Source organism: Lutra lutra, chromosome X (genome assembly GCF_902655055.1).
Source record: "Lutra lutra chromosome X, mLutLut1.2, whole genome shotgun sequence".
Classification (NCBI taxonomy): domain Eukaryota; kingdom Metazoa; phylum Chordata; class Mammalia; order Carnivora; family Mustelidae; genus Lutra; species Lutra lutra.
The window spans coordinates 15,591,246-15,609,122 of NC_062296.1; the positions used below are offsets into that span (position 1 = coordinate 15,591,246).

Sequence of the window (17,877 nt, forward strand, 5' to 3'; positions counted from 1 at the left end):
AACGCAGCTCTCTGTCCAGCCACACTAAGGATGATGATCTTCACAAAATGTGGTTACACGTCAACAAGGGCAGTCGATCAAAGAGTGACTTGAATAATGGGGATTTCAGATGCTTTGTCATGACAGGCCAACAGGATACTTTTTTCCCAAAAGGTATGACCTTGAGACTCTTCCTACTTCCCCTGTGGGTGTCAAGCCAACTGAGTATCCGAAAACTGGGGCTGCCTGAAATTATTTCATTCCTAGTGAAGTTAAGGACACTGATCTTAATTCTTTTCTTTCAGGATGGGACACTTAGCGTTTTGAAACAAAATCTCCAGTGCTGTGGATATATGTCCCCCAATATCCCACAACTATAGGCTCAAGTCTTACCTAGAAAAAGAAAAAAACAGCTATAACAATGAATAGGAGAATTATTCTGACTTTAATAGCCACTAAACGCTATTTCATTCTGCGCCTTCCAAAATAATATTTACAATACAAAGTCGAAGCAGATGGTTTCACAAACTCAACATTTTCCCTAATCTGGGGCTAGGGGGAGGTGGGTATCTCTGCTGGGAATTATTCAAGAAATCTTTGTGAGTGGAATTCGTTTTGACTTCCACAGGTAATATTCTTCCCACATAATTAGGCACAACTTTACAACTCAAGGGAGAGAAACAGTAGGGATCTTCATCAAAGTCACCTGCATTAAAGAAAAAAAGAACATTTTCAGTTGTTGCACTGGGGACTTTGCAGATAGTAGAAGTAACAGACAATTTTTTTTTAAGCAAACAAAGGAGTGAATAGAGGAATTAGAAAGGAAGTAAAGGTTGTGGGGCTTTTCTTGGGTAGTTTATGCGGACCCAGGGTAATTCGTTCATCCTGACAGCACTGTTTGGGCAATTACAGAAGGCACGTCTTCACTCCGTGTTCATGGAAATGAAACTGCTGGCTCTGACCATCCAAGGGCCACATCCAGACTCCAGATTTGGGACCTGTGGCCAAGAGGCTAGACTACCTGTCTCACCAGCTGCGTCACGGTCACAACCCCAGGCCCTTGGGTCTCCGGATCTGTCACTTGATACAACAACACAAAAATGCTGGGAATGTTATTAAAAACAACCCTAAAATCCTAGGCACAGGGGGCTACCATCCCCCCTGAAGAAAAACACGTACATTTGAGCCATATATTTGCTAATGAAACAGTATCCCCCAGGGACAGCAAGAGAGCCAATGCCAATGAATCCTTTTGCAAAAATGATATTTCCCTATCGGCCTCAACTATTATCTACTAAGCAGCTTCCTCAACTTCTGCCCTCTATTATATGCTATGGCTCCCCAGTGCCTCCATATGAGCACTGGAATGTATGTGCAAGTTAGCTGGCCAGAGTAATGGACACTTGTGGGCATGGAAAGAGTCTTTCCATATGCACCAACTTTCCCATACGGAGAAGGAGACTGAGACTGTACACTAGACAATCAGTCTAAACTGGGAAACAATGTTGTCCCACACAGTCCAGAAGCTGGTAGGCACTTTGGAGATTATCTGTCCATCCTAGCCTCCTCACGTTGAAGGTAGAAAGAATGTAGCTCTCACTAAGGGAGAGATGTGCCCAAGGTTACAGAGTTAGTGACAGAGCTGGGAGTTGAACCAAAGCCTTCTGACTCCAAGTTTGGTGCCTTTATTATTTTTTAAAGATTTTATTTTTTATTATTTTTTATTTTTTAAGTCATCACTACACCTAATGTGGGGCTTGAACTCATGACCCCGCGATCAAGAGTTGCACGTTCTACCAACCGAGCCAGCCAGGTGACCCTTGGTGGCTTTATTTATTTATTTTTTACCCACCATGCTGATTTCAGATTGGCTGCAGACCTTGGAAATAGAACAGCTGTGTGGAGCCAATATAATGAAAAATACAAGCAGCAGTTCCACCAGCACTGAGGTGTGAGAATGGCTACAGCCGGGCCACTAGAGGTGTTCTGTGTGTGTGAACTGGAGTCAACTTTGGTCCTTAAGTAAGCATCATTGTCCAGGGCAGTACACAACACAGAGGCATCACAACATCAGCTTGAGTTCTCAAGTTCTTGTTCCCTTTGCCTTTCTCTTTACTTCGGGCTTTTAGATCAATCCTTTCCTGGGACGCCTGGGTGGCTCAGTCGGTTAAGGGTCTGCTTTTGGCTCAGGTCATGATCCCAGGGTCCTGGGATTGAGCCCTGCATCAATGGGCAGTCTGCTTCTCCCTCTCTACTTGTGCTCTCATATGAGCTCGCTCACTCTCTCTCTCTATCTCAAATAAATAAAATCTCTAAAAAAAGATCAAACCTTTCCTTACATTTTCCCTTCTAATAACCACCTCCACCTCAACAGCTGTCTCTATACCTAGAAATTTATCTTCCTATGGAAGAAGCTGAGCAACTAAGAACGTCGTGCTGCTTAGTAGGTGTTCTTGGTAGCATGTGATGTGCCCTAGCCTGAGAGCCAGGCCACCTGAGTTCTGACCCCAGTTCTGCTGCTGACGGTGAGCAAGCATCCGTAAGACATTTTCCTTTCCCTGTTTAAGGTTCCTCATCTGGAAAATGACATCACTCTGGACATTGTCTAAGGTTCCTTCTGGCTTTCACAGTCTCTGACCATTGTTTTGAATCACACATGAATTTGTTTTGACTTCTAGTCTCTTCCCTCCCATTTCAGTGGAATAACCTACCAGGTTTGCATGTACCAAGTTCACTAGGTGCTTCTATACACACTTTCTCAGCCAGGAATGAGCCCAGGTATATACATGCACACGTGCTTTTAGTTTTGAGGAGGAACCAACTCCAAAGACCACATATGTCGCCTCACATTAATTTGATATTTTTGGAATGTAAGAGTAGACAGCATAGTTTTTCCCTCACCTTTTGGGAAGCTGATTTCTGAAAGCATGCATTGTGCAGAGCCTACAGATTTGAAGGTAGAACTTGTGGTAGTTGACTTGAAGGATGGTGTCAACAATTTGTCTTGGAAGGTTTTCTTCAGTCTCTCTTGTTTATACCCAACTCGTAGCCCGCACCTGCTGTCCTCATCTGAAATGACACCATAAAAGTTAAAACCAGGAAATACATCAAATTCTACACTTAACATGGGCAAATTGCATGATGTATGAATTGTACCTCAATCATCCTGTTAAAAATATGAAGCTCAATGCAGAGAGTATCTGTTCTAGGTACCTCAAGGGGTCTGCTTCGCTATGAAGTTGTGAGAAGTAAATTTATATTGTAATGTGTGACACAGCCAGAGCTAATTCACTTACCAAGGATGCCTCCTTTCCTTAGAGTTTGGCACAGAGACCTGTGGGTTACTGACATGCCCAGGATAAAGGAGGGATATCTCTGTGCCATTTATAAAATCTTCAAGTTCAAGCACTTGCCTTCCCTAAAACAGACTGAGCTTTGCATTGAGGCTGAGAAAAGTTGTCTGAATTGGATGGAAGAGACTCTGATACACAGAAAATCAATTTGCCTGTACTGGAGATAATCTCAGAGACAACGTCGGAGTCCACCACATCTCTCACTGTGTAGGATGGGCCACTGCTCCATCCAGCTAGGATTCTCCCTGCCTCTGCTTCCTCTCTTTGTTCCCTCATCCACTCAACCCGCTGTTGGCTACAGGCCAGAAAGCCCCTGTGACCCAGGGCCTGAAACACAGTAGGGCACTCAATCAACATTCTTTTTAATTGAGCTGAGATTGAGGTGACAGTGACGACAAGCAATTCAAGAATCTGGGCCAAAAGAGAAGCTTTACTAAGTTAAAATATGGCCGAATCACATTCTTCACTTGACTTCATTCCTCTCAGCACAAAAGTACAAATCATGTTCATGACATGGAAACAGCCTCCATGTTGCCAATGCTCTATGAATTCAAGTCAGGAGACAAGTTAATCAGATCAGTTGTGGGAAACCCGTGAAATTCAAAACCTTACCCAAAGTGGCATCTTACCCGAAGAATTATCCAGTCGTAACCACCCACAACAGAGGTGTATCTGCCACTGCTCCCGCACACTCTCCTTCATCAGGCAGTAAAACACGAAAATGAGGAATCCTAAGTCAAAAGAAGAAGGTCAGTCTGTTTCAGTTTCTTTCGCCAGCATCACCAACACCCAGACCCAGATCTTCTCTTATCACCATAAACAGTCCTCCTAAGGAACCCCAGAGCCATTATGGCTTTCTGAGCTCATCTTTCTAACTTCCCTGTCAAAGGCAGTGATGGTAAGAAGGTCTGTTTCAAGACTTCCTATCAACCACAGTGTTCCCCCTGGGGCTGCTGTCAATCATAGAGCTTGAGAGAGCAGCCCTGCAAAGGTAGTCAGCCTCCAAAATGGTTCTTAATGATCCTTACATCCTGGCATTTGTATCCTTGTGTCATCTCTCTCCACAACATATCAATAGAATAGGGCAGAAGTGATGTCATTTCACTTCCAAGAAAAGCTTATAAAAGACATTGTGGCTTCTATCTCTGATGACTCCCTCCAAAGGAACCTAAGTGTTATAGTGTGAGGACATTCTGCAGCCCTGTGGAGAGGCCCACATGGTGAGGAAGTGAGGCTTCCAGTCCCCAGTCATGTGAGTGAGGCTTCCTAGAAGCAGATTTTCCAGAGCCAGTCAAGTTTCCACATGACTACAGCCTTGGCTGACAGCTTGACTGCAATTTCATAAAAGTCCCCAAGCCACGGGCACCTGGGTGGCACAGTTGGTTAAGTACTCAACTCTTGATCTCAGCTCAGGTCTTGATCTCAGGGTCATGAGATCAAGCTCTGCTGGAACTCACTTAAAAAAAAAAAAAAAAGAGTCCCTGAGCCAGAACTACCCACCTAAGCTGCTCCTGAATTCCCAACCCAGTAACCGGGTATGATAATATGTGCTGTTGCTTTAGGCTGCTGAACTTCAGGAGTAATTTGTTACATGGCAATAAATAACTAACACACATGCTCTTTGGCACAATTACACCACGTAGAAACCATAAATTTGGTGCCCTCATTTTCCACTGCCAGCCCTGATTTTGTCCTGAAAGTGGGATCGAGAGGGGCTGAGGGCATCCATCAGCAGCCCTGGCCATTTCTCATCCCCTCTCTCTAAAATATCTCCTTGGGAGAAAAAAAGTAGGACTTGAGATTTTCCTGATGGTAAATGCTCTGAAGGGCAAATTGGATCTCCTATAGCCTGGGTGTGGAATTGGCAGAAATATCTCCCATTAACAAAGCCTCTCCAGGGAGCCTGGGTGGCTCAGTGGGTTAAGCCGCTGCCTTCAGCTCAGGTCATGATCTCAGGGTCCTGGGATCGAGTCCCGCATCGGGCTCTCTGCTCAGCAGGGAGCCTGCTTCTCTCTCTCTCTCTCTCTGCCTGCCTCTCTGTCTACTTGTGATCTCTCTCTGTCAAATAAACAAATAAAATCTTAAAAAAAAAAAAAAAAAACACACAAAAAAAAACAAAGCCTCTCCAGGGGCCTCAAACTGAAACTCATCTTTCCCACCTCTGAGGTCCCATAGCATCGTTTCTTCTATGAGTTGCTATATGTGGCCACAGTCTTCCTGTATTGCCCATCTCCTCACCCAGCTGTAAAGGCTTTTCATCCTCGTATTACTTCTCTCTCTGCCTCCAGTACTATGTGGCAGCTCAACAGATGTTTGTTGACTTGAACTCCAAGGCACTTGAGACACAAACTCTCAGTTTCTGCAGCCTTCGTATTATGTTCTCGGGCCTCAAAATCTTTCTTTTGACCCAAGTGCAGTTTGCAACCCTTTGTTCTCTATATAAGGTTCAGCTTGTCTCCTCACTGGTCAGTTGTGCTGAAGTAACTGATTAGTAATGGGTCGAAGTGGTCCTAACTCATTGCAAGTTGGGCATGAGTCAATAGTAAATGTCCCCAGAGCTCACTTCAGCTAGGGCATCAGTGGAAGTCAAGAATGTTGGTTGAGGCAGGTAAGAGTATCCTGCCATCCTGACCCAGCTTGGCCCTTTCTCCCTACCAGCACAATATCAGGTTGGGAGACTTCATTTTGAAATGATGACGACAAATCGAAGTGTTCAAGAATAGAGAAGACTTGGAGTGGGAACACAGGGTGGGGAGAGATGGTAGCTATAGCTACAGATGTGGAAGGGCTGGTATGAAGAGGACAAACTAGGTAATCGAAGCTAGTGTTTACCAAGTAATGATTATGTCATAGGCATTGTGCTGCTAGTGTCATTTTTCTAGTTGAGAGATCTCAGAGTTCTGGAAATCTAGTAAATCTGACCGAGTCACGGGGCTAATATTGAAATGGCAGCCTCAAGACCAAACGCAGGCAGTCTGGCTGCAGAGCCCAAGGTCTTAACCACTGCACTGCACATTCTACCCTCAGAAAAGGGGGACCTGGATAAGATGCAGAGCAGATTAGAAGCTACAGCGGTAATTGTACTACAATATATCAGTGTATCAAATCAACGTGTTCTACCTCTTAAATTTACACGATGTTAAATATCAAATATATTTCCATTAGACAAAGAGAGAAATTGAATGCTCTGCTTTACAGAACAGTGAGCTCCCTGTATCTGGAAAGTTTCAGGTAGAGGCATGTGACTTTCTGTCACTCGAGGGGAAGTTGGATTGGGAAGAACTTGGGTCCCCAGCCCCAGCCCTGGGATGCTCTGCTTCTAGGTGGGAGGTAACAATCTGGAGGCTAAACGGGATGACATGTCTCACTCACTCCCCCGAGGGCTTTATCTCCGTGTAACCGAACAACAACGGTGGTGATGAGTCGAGCAGCGCTCACTCCTTCCCAGCAGCAGCCACCTGGAAGTGGGTGCAGCAACCTGGTGAGAGCGAACCCCAGTCTCGGAGCATGTACAACTCCTCCAGCTTCAGCAGGAACAAGGGGCAACAGAGACCACAAGCACGTATTACCGTGCTGGTTTCCTGCATGGAGTTTAGTTTGTTCTCAGACTTAAAGGTTATTATATGAATTCCAATGAGCTGCCTGCCAGCTCTCCCTCTCTGCCTGTCAGCCTTCCCTTTTCCTTCCAATAACAGATTGATCTGCTTACTCACTAGCACACAGGCGTGAGGGAAGATGTCAGGTTTTTGTCACCTGCATTTTTATTTGTGCAACCCTTCTTCAGAAATGGCTCACTGTGCATAGCATTTTTTCACACCTGACCACAGGGCAACCCCCTTCAGCCTGAACTGCAAACTTGCCACCTGTCTTTTAAACGGCTCATTCGTTCACTTGTTCTGTTGCATTCTTGCTCGGAGGGCGCATGCGTGTGCGTGCGTGCGTGCGTGTGTGCGCGTGGTAACTTGAGTTTGAAACTCAGGACGCTGCAAACCCGCCCTCTGGAGGAGGGCACCTTCTATCTTGTAAGGCAGGACTAGGAGAACCAGAAACGCTTGGTGTTTGGTTGCCATAAAGCGTATCTGACAGACAGCTGGGCTCTGTCCATGCGGGATCTGTGGGACTTTGGGTTTAGTCCTCAGTAGATCCCGCACTGGATTCTGCTTTGAAGCCATGGAGGCTTCCTGCTTAGAAACCACTTTCCCTTTCCACCTCAGGAATGGAGCCCTTGCTTTGAAGACATCCTCCTCCCTTCGTAAGCCTTCAACTGCTTTGCTCTCTTCTTTCCGGCAGCTTCCCCGTTAGCCCCTCTTTGCATAGGGTGAGTGTTTCTCCTCAGAATTAGTGAGCAGACTTACTGCTGAGGAAGAAATCTGCCCCGGGGATGTGGTTCCTAATCCACTCCTGCACATACCGGGCTTTCTGTGCCTTTTTACATTCCAATCGGAACATGCTTGGAAGAATCTGGTGGGACAGAAATTTTGGCTGATACACTTCATTGCTCTAAAATGAGATGGTTTCTTGAATCGAAAGACATGAAAGCAAATGTTATTCCTTATTCTAGATTGCTGCCCTATCTCCCTGCAAATGCCTGGCATAGAATAACTACACACCAAGTCATACTTCCCAAGGTTCTGCAAGGGTTAATAACGATAGGACAAAGTGCTCTGAGGCTTTTAAAAACAAATGTTTGGTTAAAACAAATCTTTTAAGGTTTTTCTTTTTTTTTCTGAGCAGAAGTTCTCAGAACTTTCACCATGATAATATAGATGGTGCCATTTTAAGAATGGGGGAATATAGTTTGCTGCGTTTCCTGAAATTCTTTGACCATAGAACTCTTCTCTTGCTGGAACATCCTATGGACTACCAATGGCCTGGAGTCTGGTAAAGGGGTTTAGTGAGTGGATAAGTAGTTTGGAGCACTCAGGGAGATGCTCATTCAATGCACTGCCCAAGTTCCTCCAAGCTGCCGGTGGTTTAAATAAACTGGGCCAAATTTGAGGACAAGAAGAGCATGGAGCAGAGCCTGACACTCCCAGGAAATCATTCTGCATGCCTCTTCCCCTGAAGATTTGTAACAGGCAAAGTCAGGTTAAAATGAACATCAACAATGATTCAGAGGTGGATTAACCAGACCCCTCACTCTTACTGCTCGTGACGTCTTTGGCCTACCACGCAATCACCTACCACATCACTATCATTTCCTTCTTTCAGCAGAAAATGGGAATAAAACTAAAGAGCTATAGAGACATTAGCTTACCATCATCTAATTCAACCAGCTGTGGCGGCTTGTTCAAGGTCAGTTTGGAGCAAAACCCAAGACTAGAACCTTGGCCTCTTGCCTTGACCCATGGCTCTTTGCTCTTCATCTTTATTCCTTTATGACTCTCTAATTTCCTAGCCTGGCTCCTTCCCAGAATATTTGGATCTCTGATGTAGCCAGAGTCTAGGGGGTCAACAGTTTAATGTGTCTGCTGTCCAGTAATTATTGTGTTCGATGGGATCGTGTGCTTCAGAATGTCAACACAAGTGTGGACCCGAACACTTCCGAGAACCATGTGGTTTTAGTATGCAGAATTCAGTATTCTACAGTATTCAGGGAATACTGGGAATACTGTAGAAAGTATCACCAGCCAGTGTTTGATATAAACATTGCCAACTAGCTGGAGTTGAGTTGGCTCTCTGGGCTCTTGTCTATATCCCCAAGTAAGAGTGAGCTCATTTCATGACGTCCGAACATCTGGGTAATGTTTCCAATGACTGTCTATCACTTGATTGATACCAGAAGCCTCTTGGAGTATCTTTTCCAAAGCAGCAAAGCTTTGGTGGGGAGCTCTGGCTAGCCACGGAAAGGAAAAAGAAGCAGAAGTTACCTTGCAACGTGTTGAAAATGGCAAAAAGATACAAGAACAAAATCCTTACAGGTCCCCAGGCAAAAAAAGCAAACCCCCAGGTGAGGCCAAGTAAGAATGTCAGGCTCATTGTGCCTTTGAGGTCATGCAGGATCGTCTGCCACCGAGTCTTCCGGCTTTGGGAGTTCATGGAATTCAGCTGAACGAGGACAGTGCAGAACATGGAGAGATTCAGTAGAAATATGAGGCAAAAATAAGCCACAACTGAGGTGTAAAAGATAGAATCGTCTTTAATCCAACAACTGTAAGAGACAAAGAAGAGAAGGCCATTGTGAGGCAGAGAAACACACATGTGTACTTTTCAATGAGACCCTGAAGATCACCTTGTCAGCTTTAGTTCACCTGAGAGCATCTGCACCTAGAGAGAGGGACTGCCTTGACAAGAGTTCACGCACGCTCACTGGGGGCAGGGTGGGGCTCAAACCCCAATCTCCTGAGCCCCAGTCCAGGGTTCTTTCCAGTGCCAGAAATCCTAGAGGATATGCAGACACTTCTCAGTCCAATTCCCTGGGAGGCTATTTTGTTCCTCAACAGCAGAAAAACAAGTGATATATTTTCCTCCAAAGTGGCTCTTCCCCGCCGCCCCCCAATCCTGCCCCACCACCTTACACCTGAGCTTTTGTTTGCAGGATGAATTCTGTTTTGCATGATAAATATCACAGTAAAAGGACACGAGCAATGACTGGCTTTTCTGAATGCTATGTCAAACAATGAAGAGATCATCAGTGTTAATGATGTATATTTTAAACCTCCCTCCGCATCCTCGGGTTTGGACGACAAAAGGCAACCCTGGCCACTGGACTCTTAATGGCTCTACCATTTCTATTAAAGAAGAAATAAGTGATGACTCCTATGAATAAATATCTCATCTGATACATTTCCCATGACTAGAGGCATTACCTCTGAGTTTTGAACAGGGACAAGCTTGCCAATTTAACTCTGTGTCAACTTAGCCGAGACCTCTTGTTTAGAACCAGGAAAATCCGTTGCCATCGTATTCTTCACACTGGTGTGGATACTTCGAGTTTCTGTGTGTTTGTGCACACGTTGGGAGGGAGTGAGGGAAAAAAAAGCGTTGAATTCCCCTAATAAAGTCTAATATTTAGGGTTCCCTCAATATCATCTTCAGCCCTAAAGGAGGCTATAGAAAACATTTTAAAAAGGGACAGTGCTGGTGTATGTTTGGATGAAGAATCATCCTTAAAATATATTGTTAAGTACGGAACAGTGTATATCTGCCATTTGGATAACAGAGTGTCCAAGAGAATATCTATACAGATCTGACTGTTGGTAATAAGAGTTGCATCAAGGAAGAGAGACAGTGTGGCTGGGGGTTGGGAAAAGGGCTTACTTTTCATCCTCTACCCTTTTGTGCATTTGAATTTTGTACCATGTGCATGTATTACTTCTTCAAAATATAATTACCAAAAAAAAAAAAAAGCTCTTAGAGCACTCTGCCTCTTACTAACCAATTCACATATGAAAGGGCTCTTTTCAGGAGGAGTGGAGTTGGTTTTGTTCTGGTTTTGCTTTTGCTTTTGATCTTTGAAGAAGAATCACCAATATGTAGGCACTGGGGGCCCTTTATGCCACGGAACATCGAGGAGCAAGGACAGAGGAGGAGATGAGAAGGAAAGGAAGAGAAAAGAGAGAGAAAGGAAGGATAACAAGAAATTATATAATTAGAAAGCACCAGCTGGAAAGGACAATATAATTTTGACCCTCCAGGAACTCAACTCAACACAAAAGATGGAGGAGTCTGGGGGGCGAGACCTCCCACATTTCATTGCAGTCCAATGAAAGAGGAAATCTGTAGTTTAAAAAAAAAAACCAGCTTGAGAGGCAACAATAAAGAGAATGGATCTGGGTAAGTAAAAAACAATCAGAAGCATGAAAGGAAAGCACGCTATCTAAAGGGCTACATAATAACTGGCTATGCACCTATGAAAGAAAGTTCTGGAGAGATAAAGAAGAAACAAAAGAAGAAAACAAAAGATGGCAAACACAGCACAATGTATAAACTTGTCCAAACACTAAGTTGTACACCAGAAGCTAATGTAACATTGTGTGTCAACTGTACTCAAATAAAAATAAAATAACAGTTTTTTAAAAATTAAAAGAAGAGAGGAAAACAAGGCTGAGCCAATTTACAAAGGAAGGCAGTGGAGTCTTTCAGGGGAGACTGTTGTTGATGGTGGAAAATGTCTTCCAACCGTCTCCCTATTTCCTTACAGTGCTCACTACAACTCCTCCCGGGTTCTGTGAGCTTTCTAATCGTAATCACGGCCCGTAATGTCGAACATGTGGAAGAGGCCATATGCTGAACATTTTATATATGTGATGTCATTTTAATTACACACTACATGGACAGCAAACATTATTGTCCCCCGTTTGCCAGTGGAGGAAATGGAAGGAAGAGGTAAAGTAAGTTGCCCAAGGTCACACAGAGCCAGTCACCTAATCTTTACATGAGTTTGACCGTGACTGTGTTTAAGCCAAAAAAGGCTGAGGCTGAGTGTCCCCCCGCCCCGAGCCAGTGTCAAGACCAAGCCACAGGTCAGAAACACTCCCCACCCCTGAGACCCTGATCACCACATCATCACCTGAGAAGCAGAGATGCTGGTACTTACAATGGAGTCGTTGAGCTCAGAGATCCATACAGATCTTTTTTCACACACAATGTGATCGCCACCATGATCCCTGGGATTCCTAGAGGGGGAAGCAAGCCAAAGGCATCCCATTAGGAAGTGGGAGAAGTCCTGATCATTGACGGTGAGCCCTGATACACCAAGACACTGTTTAATTGAGCCACAGATGTGCGGGCATCAAAATACCATTGTTTGCAAAATGTTTGTGAATTTTCCCAAGTTAAACATTTCTAGGAGTGCTTCAATCTGCTAAACTAAACAGCATACCAAAGGCTCCAATACAACGCCCACTGGTTATTAAAAATAGCTCAAGTGCCAAAAAATCAACTTGGCAATAGAAGTATCTAGTTCATCGTAAGAAAGGTTCACATCAAGCGTTTCTTCCCAGATGATGGGCTGCCAATTCTTTTCTCCTTTTCGATAAAGCCCCTTAGTTCCCAGGATCTTTTTGTCTAGGTCACCTTGGAGGAAGGGCAGAGGCAATCAGTGGCAGCCTTCAGTGCTTTCTGACAGGGGGGGCTGTTTCCACACTCGTTACTAGTTTGACATTTTGACTAGATCGACCAGTTAACAACCAGTCAGTTCAGCCAGACTATAATAAAGCAATCAGTTCCGTCAAAGTGGTCAAACGTGATGTGAGTGTAGACACAGGATTTAAAAATCCAATTGCGTGTACATTTGCAAAAATTACATGATTTCTTCATTTCTAACAACGTATTTCTCCTCAACTAAGAGCATTACACCTGCACACGGTTTAGGGGTTTCGTAAGATGCTTTGCAAGGCTGTTCTGAATCCCAGAGTGCCAAGCATCTTGAAAAATCCTCCACTGTCCTGTTCTGTAAGAAACAGGACAGTCCCATCTGATCTGTATATCACACAGTTAGCACAGTGCCGGGCGTGATGTAGATATTTACAAAAATACCTGTTGAAAAACAAAACAAAACAAAACTGGGACAGACCCATAATCATAATCGTGATTACAAACTAAGGGTTGCCAGAGGAGAGAGGATGGGGATGGGCAACACAGGTGAAGGAGGGCGGGAGGGGCAGGCTTCCAGTCATGGAATGAGTAAGTCACAGGGATGGAAGGCGCAGCGTAGGAAATGTCACAAATGGTATCTGGAATGGCGCTGTATGGGGAGAGATTGCAGGGAGCATGGCAGAACGTGTAGACTTGTCCAGTCACAATGTCGCACACCTGAAACTCATGTAACATTGAGTGTTAAAAAGGGTTTTTTTAATCTGTTGGAAGCCAGAAAGGAGGGATGGAGGGAAACCTCACATCTACAGTGCGAGTTGTGAGGTGGTCCCCAAGCTGTGTTTACCCTTTGGTAATTAACAAATCAATCCATAACCAGTTACTAAACAAAAAGATCCCCTACTGGTTATTGAAGAAAAAATGTGGACCGATCAACTGCCTTGGACAGGGATTTAAATACAGGAGTAAAACCTTTTCAACAGGTTGCTTTGGCATTAAGAAGACAGAACTTCAAACATAAGCAGATGCTAATGTTTGTTTTCCTCGCCATTGATTGCATTTGTTTAATATTTAAATGCTCCAAAAGTCCCCTTAGCAGGACAGCTCTGCAGTGGCTCCCTGGTGACCTTGCAGGTACCCAATGGGCAGAGCAGGCAAAGGCTGGACTAGCAGGGGACCTGAGCTTGGGCAGAAAGCCCTTAAGCCCGCACGAGTTGGAAGAGACTCCAGGCGTGTGAGGAGGTGCGGAGGCCGTCCCCTACTCGCCTCTCCATCTCCACCAGAGGCTGTCGTGAGGCAGTTTCTTTCTTGTCCCTCCCAGGTTCAGGGGAGGTGTGGGGCTTTGCACCCCGCCCCCTCAGCACAGAGCTGCAGAATAGAAAAGTGCAGAGCTCCAGCTCATAACTGGCTCTTTGGCTACAGGGAATCCCTCAACTCATGTGGCAGCCATCTGCTCCCTTTTGTTTTGGTGTCGTTCTTGTATAGTGTGGGGGACAAGGACTTGGGAGCTGGCGCCTTTAGCTACTCTTCCGTTAGCTGGATAAGAAAGCCATCAGCTGAATCTGAAAGCAGCTTGTTACATCTGGACTGGTCCAGGCGGTGGGGCCTTGGCCTTGACTTTGGCTGGGGTGTGTCCTTGACACTCCCTAGGTTTATCCCACCTCCAGGTTCCAAGTCTTCGCCTTCGCTGCTACTCTTTGCACCCCGGAAAGTGTGTGTGGAATGAGATCAAGAGAAAAAAGCGAGCCTTGGGGAACCCTGCCACTTGAGGAATGAATGAAGGAGGAGGGGACTGAGAAGGAAACCAAGGATGAGAGATGACAAGGGGGAAGGAAAGCCAGGACCGAGCGTGATTTCCCGCCCCTTTACAGTTAGCCAGTGTGGGTTATCTGCTTTGGGGATTATTCATGAAGCCTCTTCCGCAACGTTTTTCAATCTCCCGGTTGACTTGAGATGAGGGCTGCCAGGCACCGGAGTGTACTGACTGCTTTGGGCTCCGTGTTTCTGATGGATTGCAAAGTGTGGTAAAACAACTTTAGATTATGCTCTGCTTAGTATTTGCCTGTCTCTGCTCCCCACATTAGCATGGATAATAGCACTGACTATATATCCTGTGAAAGCATGTGCTATGTTAATGAACTCATTAAAAGGATGAGGAGCTAATTGGGAAGCTATTGTCTTTACAAAGGCAGTGGAAGATAAAATCTATCCTCACATGGATCCTCTGTGTCCCACTTCATATACGCCTCCTGTGTCTCCAACACATACTCTGAACTCAAAATCTATTTTGAACAGGCAAGGGGGGCGGTGAGGAACTGAGCTGACCGTGTCAGAAATACAGGACAGCAAACCAATGAAGAAACATTTAAATTAGGGAATTGTCATACTGGGTTCCCTTCCTGGCTTCTTCTATCGGGAAACAGCCACAATGACCACCTTGGGGTGTAGTGGGAATCAGGGCGTGTTTGACCCAGCACCCCTCCGCACATTCCAAGCCCTTTCCCTGTCCCTTCAACAATATGGCTGCATCATAGAGGTTACATGTCCAAACTATGGAGCCAAATCTCTGGTTCAAATCCCAGTTCTGCAGCATACCAGCTGTGTACACTGGCGAATTACCTAACCTCTCTGCACCTCAGTGTCCTCACCATGAAATGGGAATAATGATGAAATCCTTCTCTTGGAAGTATTGTGAATGCTGAATAAGGATGCTGCGTCCTTACTGATGATAATAACAGAATTTGGTCCTGAATACTGTGTCTCAGGAAGCCGGAATTAGAAATAAACACAGGTCTAAAACAGAGACATCAGACAAGCAGATATCCTTACCCCAACCAACGAGACAAAATTTAAGGATATAATTGGGGATGTATATGTTGAAGACTCTGACGAGAGACAAGTACATGTGGACCCCCTCTAGGCCCATCCAAGTCAAAGAGACGAGCAGGAAGTAATGGAGGGCCACCGCAGCTGTGACACAGAGTCCGGCTTTCTGAAATGATGAGGACCAGGAATTGACCAGAAATGTCAGGTTTAACATCAGTAGTGCCATGCACAGGTTGATCAGGATTTTGGAAGGATGATCTTTTCGAAGTTTGCTAAAAGAAAAGGCACAGTGTTTGGTTAGGTAGGGTCTCTGGTTTCAATGAAGCATTGCCACATCTTATCTGCTTGAGAAGTGAAAGAATAAAAGAAGCATCTAGGGGCACCTGGGTGGCTCAGTTGGTTAAAGTTAAGCAGCCAACTGGATTTCAGCTGAGCTGGTGATCTTGGGGTCATGAGATTGAGCCGTGCATTAGGCTCTGCACACAGGAGTCTGCTTGAGATTCTCTCTCCCTCTGCCCCCCCTTTCTCTGTCTTTAAAATAAATAAATCTTTTTTAAAAAATCAAAGAAAAGTAGTATCTATTAAAATTAACTTGCTCACGGACTCCTGGGTGGCTCAGTGTGTTAAGTGTCTGCCTTCAGCTGGGGTCATAATCCCAGGGTCCTAGAATCGAGTCCTGCGTTGGGCTCCTTGCTGCACGGGGAGCCTGCTTCTCTCTCTGCCTCTGCCCCTGCTTGTGCTCTCTCTCTCACTCTCTGTCTGACAAACAAATAAATAAAATCTTTAAAAAAACTAACTTACTCATTTTACCTTACATGTAATGGATTTTTCGAGCTTTCCACCCTTTTTCCAGGTAGAGTCAAAGTATCCTAAATACCGTGACCTTCACTAACAGTAATAATAGTAGCCTCTCTGAGCTAAGCAGCACCCTTTTTTCTTTTTCCTTTTCTTTTTGTATTTTGGGGAGAAGGAAGGAAGGAGTTTCCTGGATACCACCATTGTGTTATTACGCCTTCAGCAGACTCAGGGCTGGATCCACTTGTTGTTTCTTCTGTTGTTGATTTTAGTCCTTCTGACAGGTGTGAGGTGATAATCTCACTGTAGTTTTGATTAGCAGTTCCCTGATGCTGAGGGATGTCGAGCATCTTTTCAGATGTCTGTTGGTTCCCTAGATGTCTTCTTTGGAGAAATGTCTGTTCATGTCTTCTGCCCATTTTTTAAAAAAAGATTTTATTTATTTATTTGACAGAGAGAGAGAGATCACAAGCAGGCAGAGAGGCAGGCAGAAGGAGAGGGGGAAGCAGGCTCCCCGCTGAGCAGAGAGCCTGATGTGGGGCTCGACCCCAGGACCCTGAGACCATGACCTGAGCCGAAGGCAGAGGCTTCAACCCACTGAGCCACCCAGGAGCCCCTCTTCTGCCTATTTTTAATTAGATTATTGTTTTTGGGGGGGTGTTGAGTTTTATCACTTTTTTGTATATATTTTTAAACTATTGAATTGTTTTAAAAGTTTATTGCTTTTTTTTTAAAAGTAATCTCTATTTCCAATGTGGGGCTTGAACTCATGACCCTGAGATCAAGAGCTGCGTGCTCCACTGACTGAACCAGCCAGATGCCCCGTTTTTTTTTTTTTTTTAAGATTTCATTTATTTATTTGAAAGAGAGAGAGATCACAAGTAGACAAAGAGGCAGGCAGAGAGAGGGGAGGAAGCAAGCTGAGCAGAGCAGAGAGCCCGATGTGGGGCTTGATCCCAGGACCCTGGGATCATGACCTGAGCCGAAGGCAGAGGCTTAACCCACTGAGCCACCCAGGCGCCCCACCCCATTTTTTTTTTTTAATATATATTTTGGTATATGTGCTGCCGAAGCGAGCACTTTAATATATATTTTGGATACCAACCTTTTATCAGATATGTCATTTGCCAATATCTTCTCTAGAGGGAATATTTTCAAATCTCAGAAGGCTCCTTTATTCTTTCTCCCATTCGATAACCTCCCCCGACCCCTGCACTCAACACACATGGTAGAAGTAACCAATATTCTAACTTTTGTTAGACTTAGCTTGGCCTGTACTTAGAACTTCATATAAATGGAACCATGCAGTATGCTCTCGGCTTTTTCTGGCTTCTGCTTCCTTTTGTTCAACAATACACCTCTGAGGTTTGGATATTATGTTCCGTGTTGTACAGAAGAAGTCCATTCTTTTTTACTGTTGTGAAGCATTCCATTTTATGAGTATACCACAATTTATTCATCCAGTCAACTGCTAATGTGCATTGGGGTTGTTTCCAATTTGGAGCCACTATGAATGAAGCTGATGTGAATATTCTTTTTTTTTTTAAGATTTTTACTTATTTAATTTGAAAGAGAGAGTAGAGTGAGAGCGAGAAAGAGAGCACGAGTAGGGATGAGGGGCAAAGGGAGAGAGAGAAGCAGACTCTCTCCACTGAACAGGGAGTCTGACATGGGCCTGGATCCCAGGACCCTGAGATCATGATCTGAGCTGAAGGCAGATGTTTAACCGACTGAGCCACCCAGACGCCCCTGCTGTGCATATTTTTGTATATATCTTCCGGTGGACATATGCACTTATTTCTCTCTAATAGTGAAGTTTCTGGGTCAACAGATAGGTATTTATCTTCAGCAGGTATTGCCAAAGAATTTTTGGAAGTATCTGTGCCAT

The 17,877-nt window shown here is 44.7% G+C and overlaps 1 protein-coding gene across 1 annotated transcript in view; it reads right to left on the reverse strand.

Annotated features, from left to right (window-relative positions):
- Positions 1-500: 500 nt before the first annotated feature.
- ADGRG4 (adhesion G protein-coupled receptor G4) overlaps positions 501-17,877 on the reverse strand; it is a 102,204-nt gene continuing 84,827 nt past the window's right edge. Inside the window, exons 19-24 of the mRNA XM_047716586.1 lie at positions 15,198-15,466; positions 11,872-11,950; positions 9,203-9,483; positions 3,962-4,063; positions 2,881-3,048; positions 501-685 (exon numbers count right to left, since the gene is read on the reverse strand). Of these exons, the coding sequence (XP_047572542.1) occupies positions 501-685; positions 2,881-3,048; positions 3,962-4,063; positions 9,203-9,483; positions 11,872-11,950; positions 15,198-15,466 (1,084 nt within the window). The remainder of the gene's footprint in view (positions 686-2,880; positions 3,049-3,961; positions 4,064-9,202; positions 9,484-11,871; positions 11,951-15,197; positions 15,467-17,877) is intronic.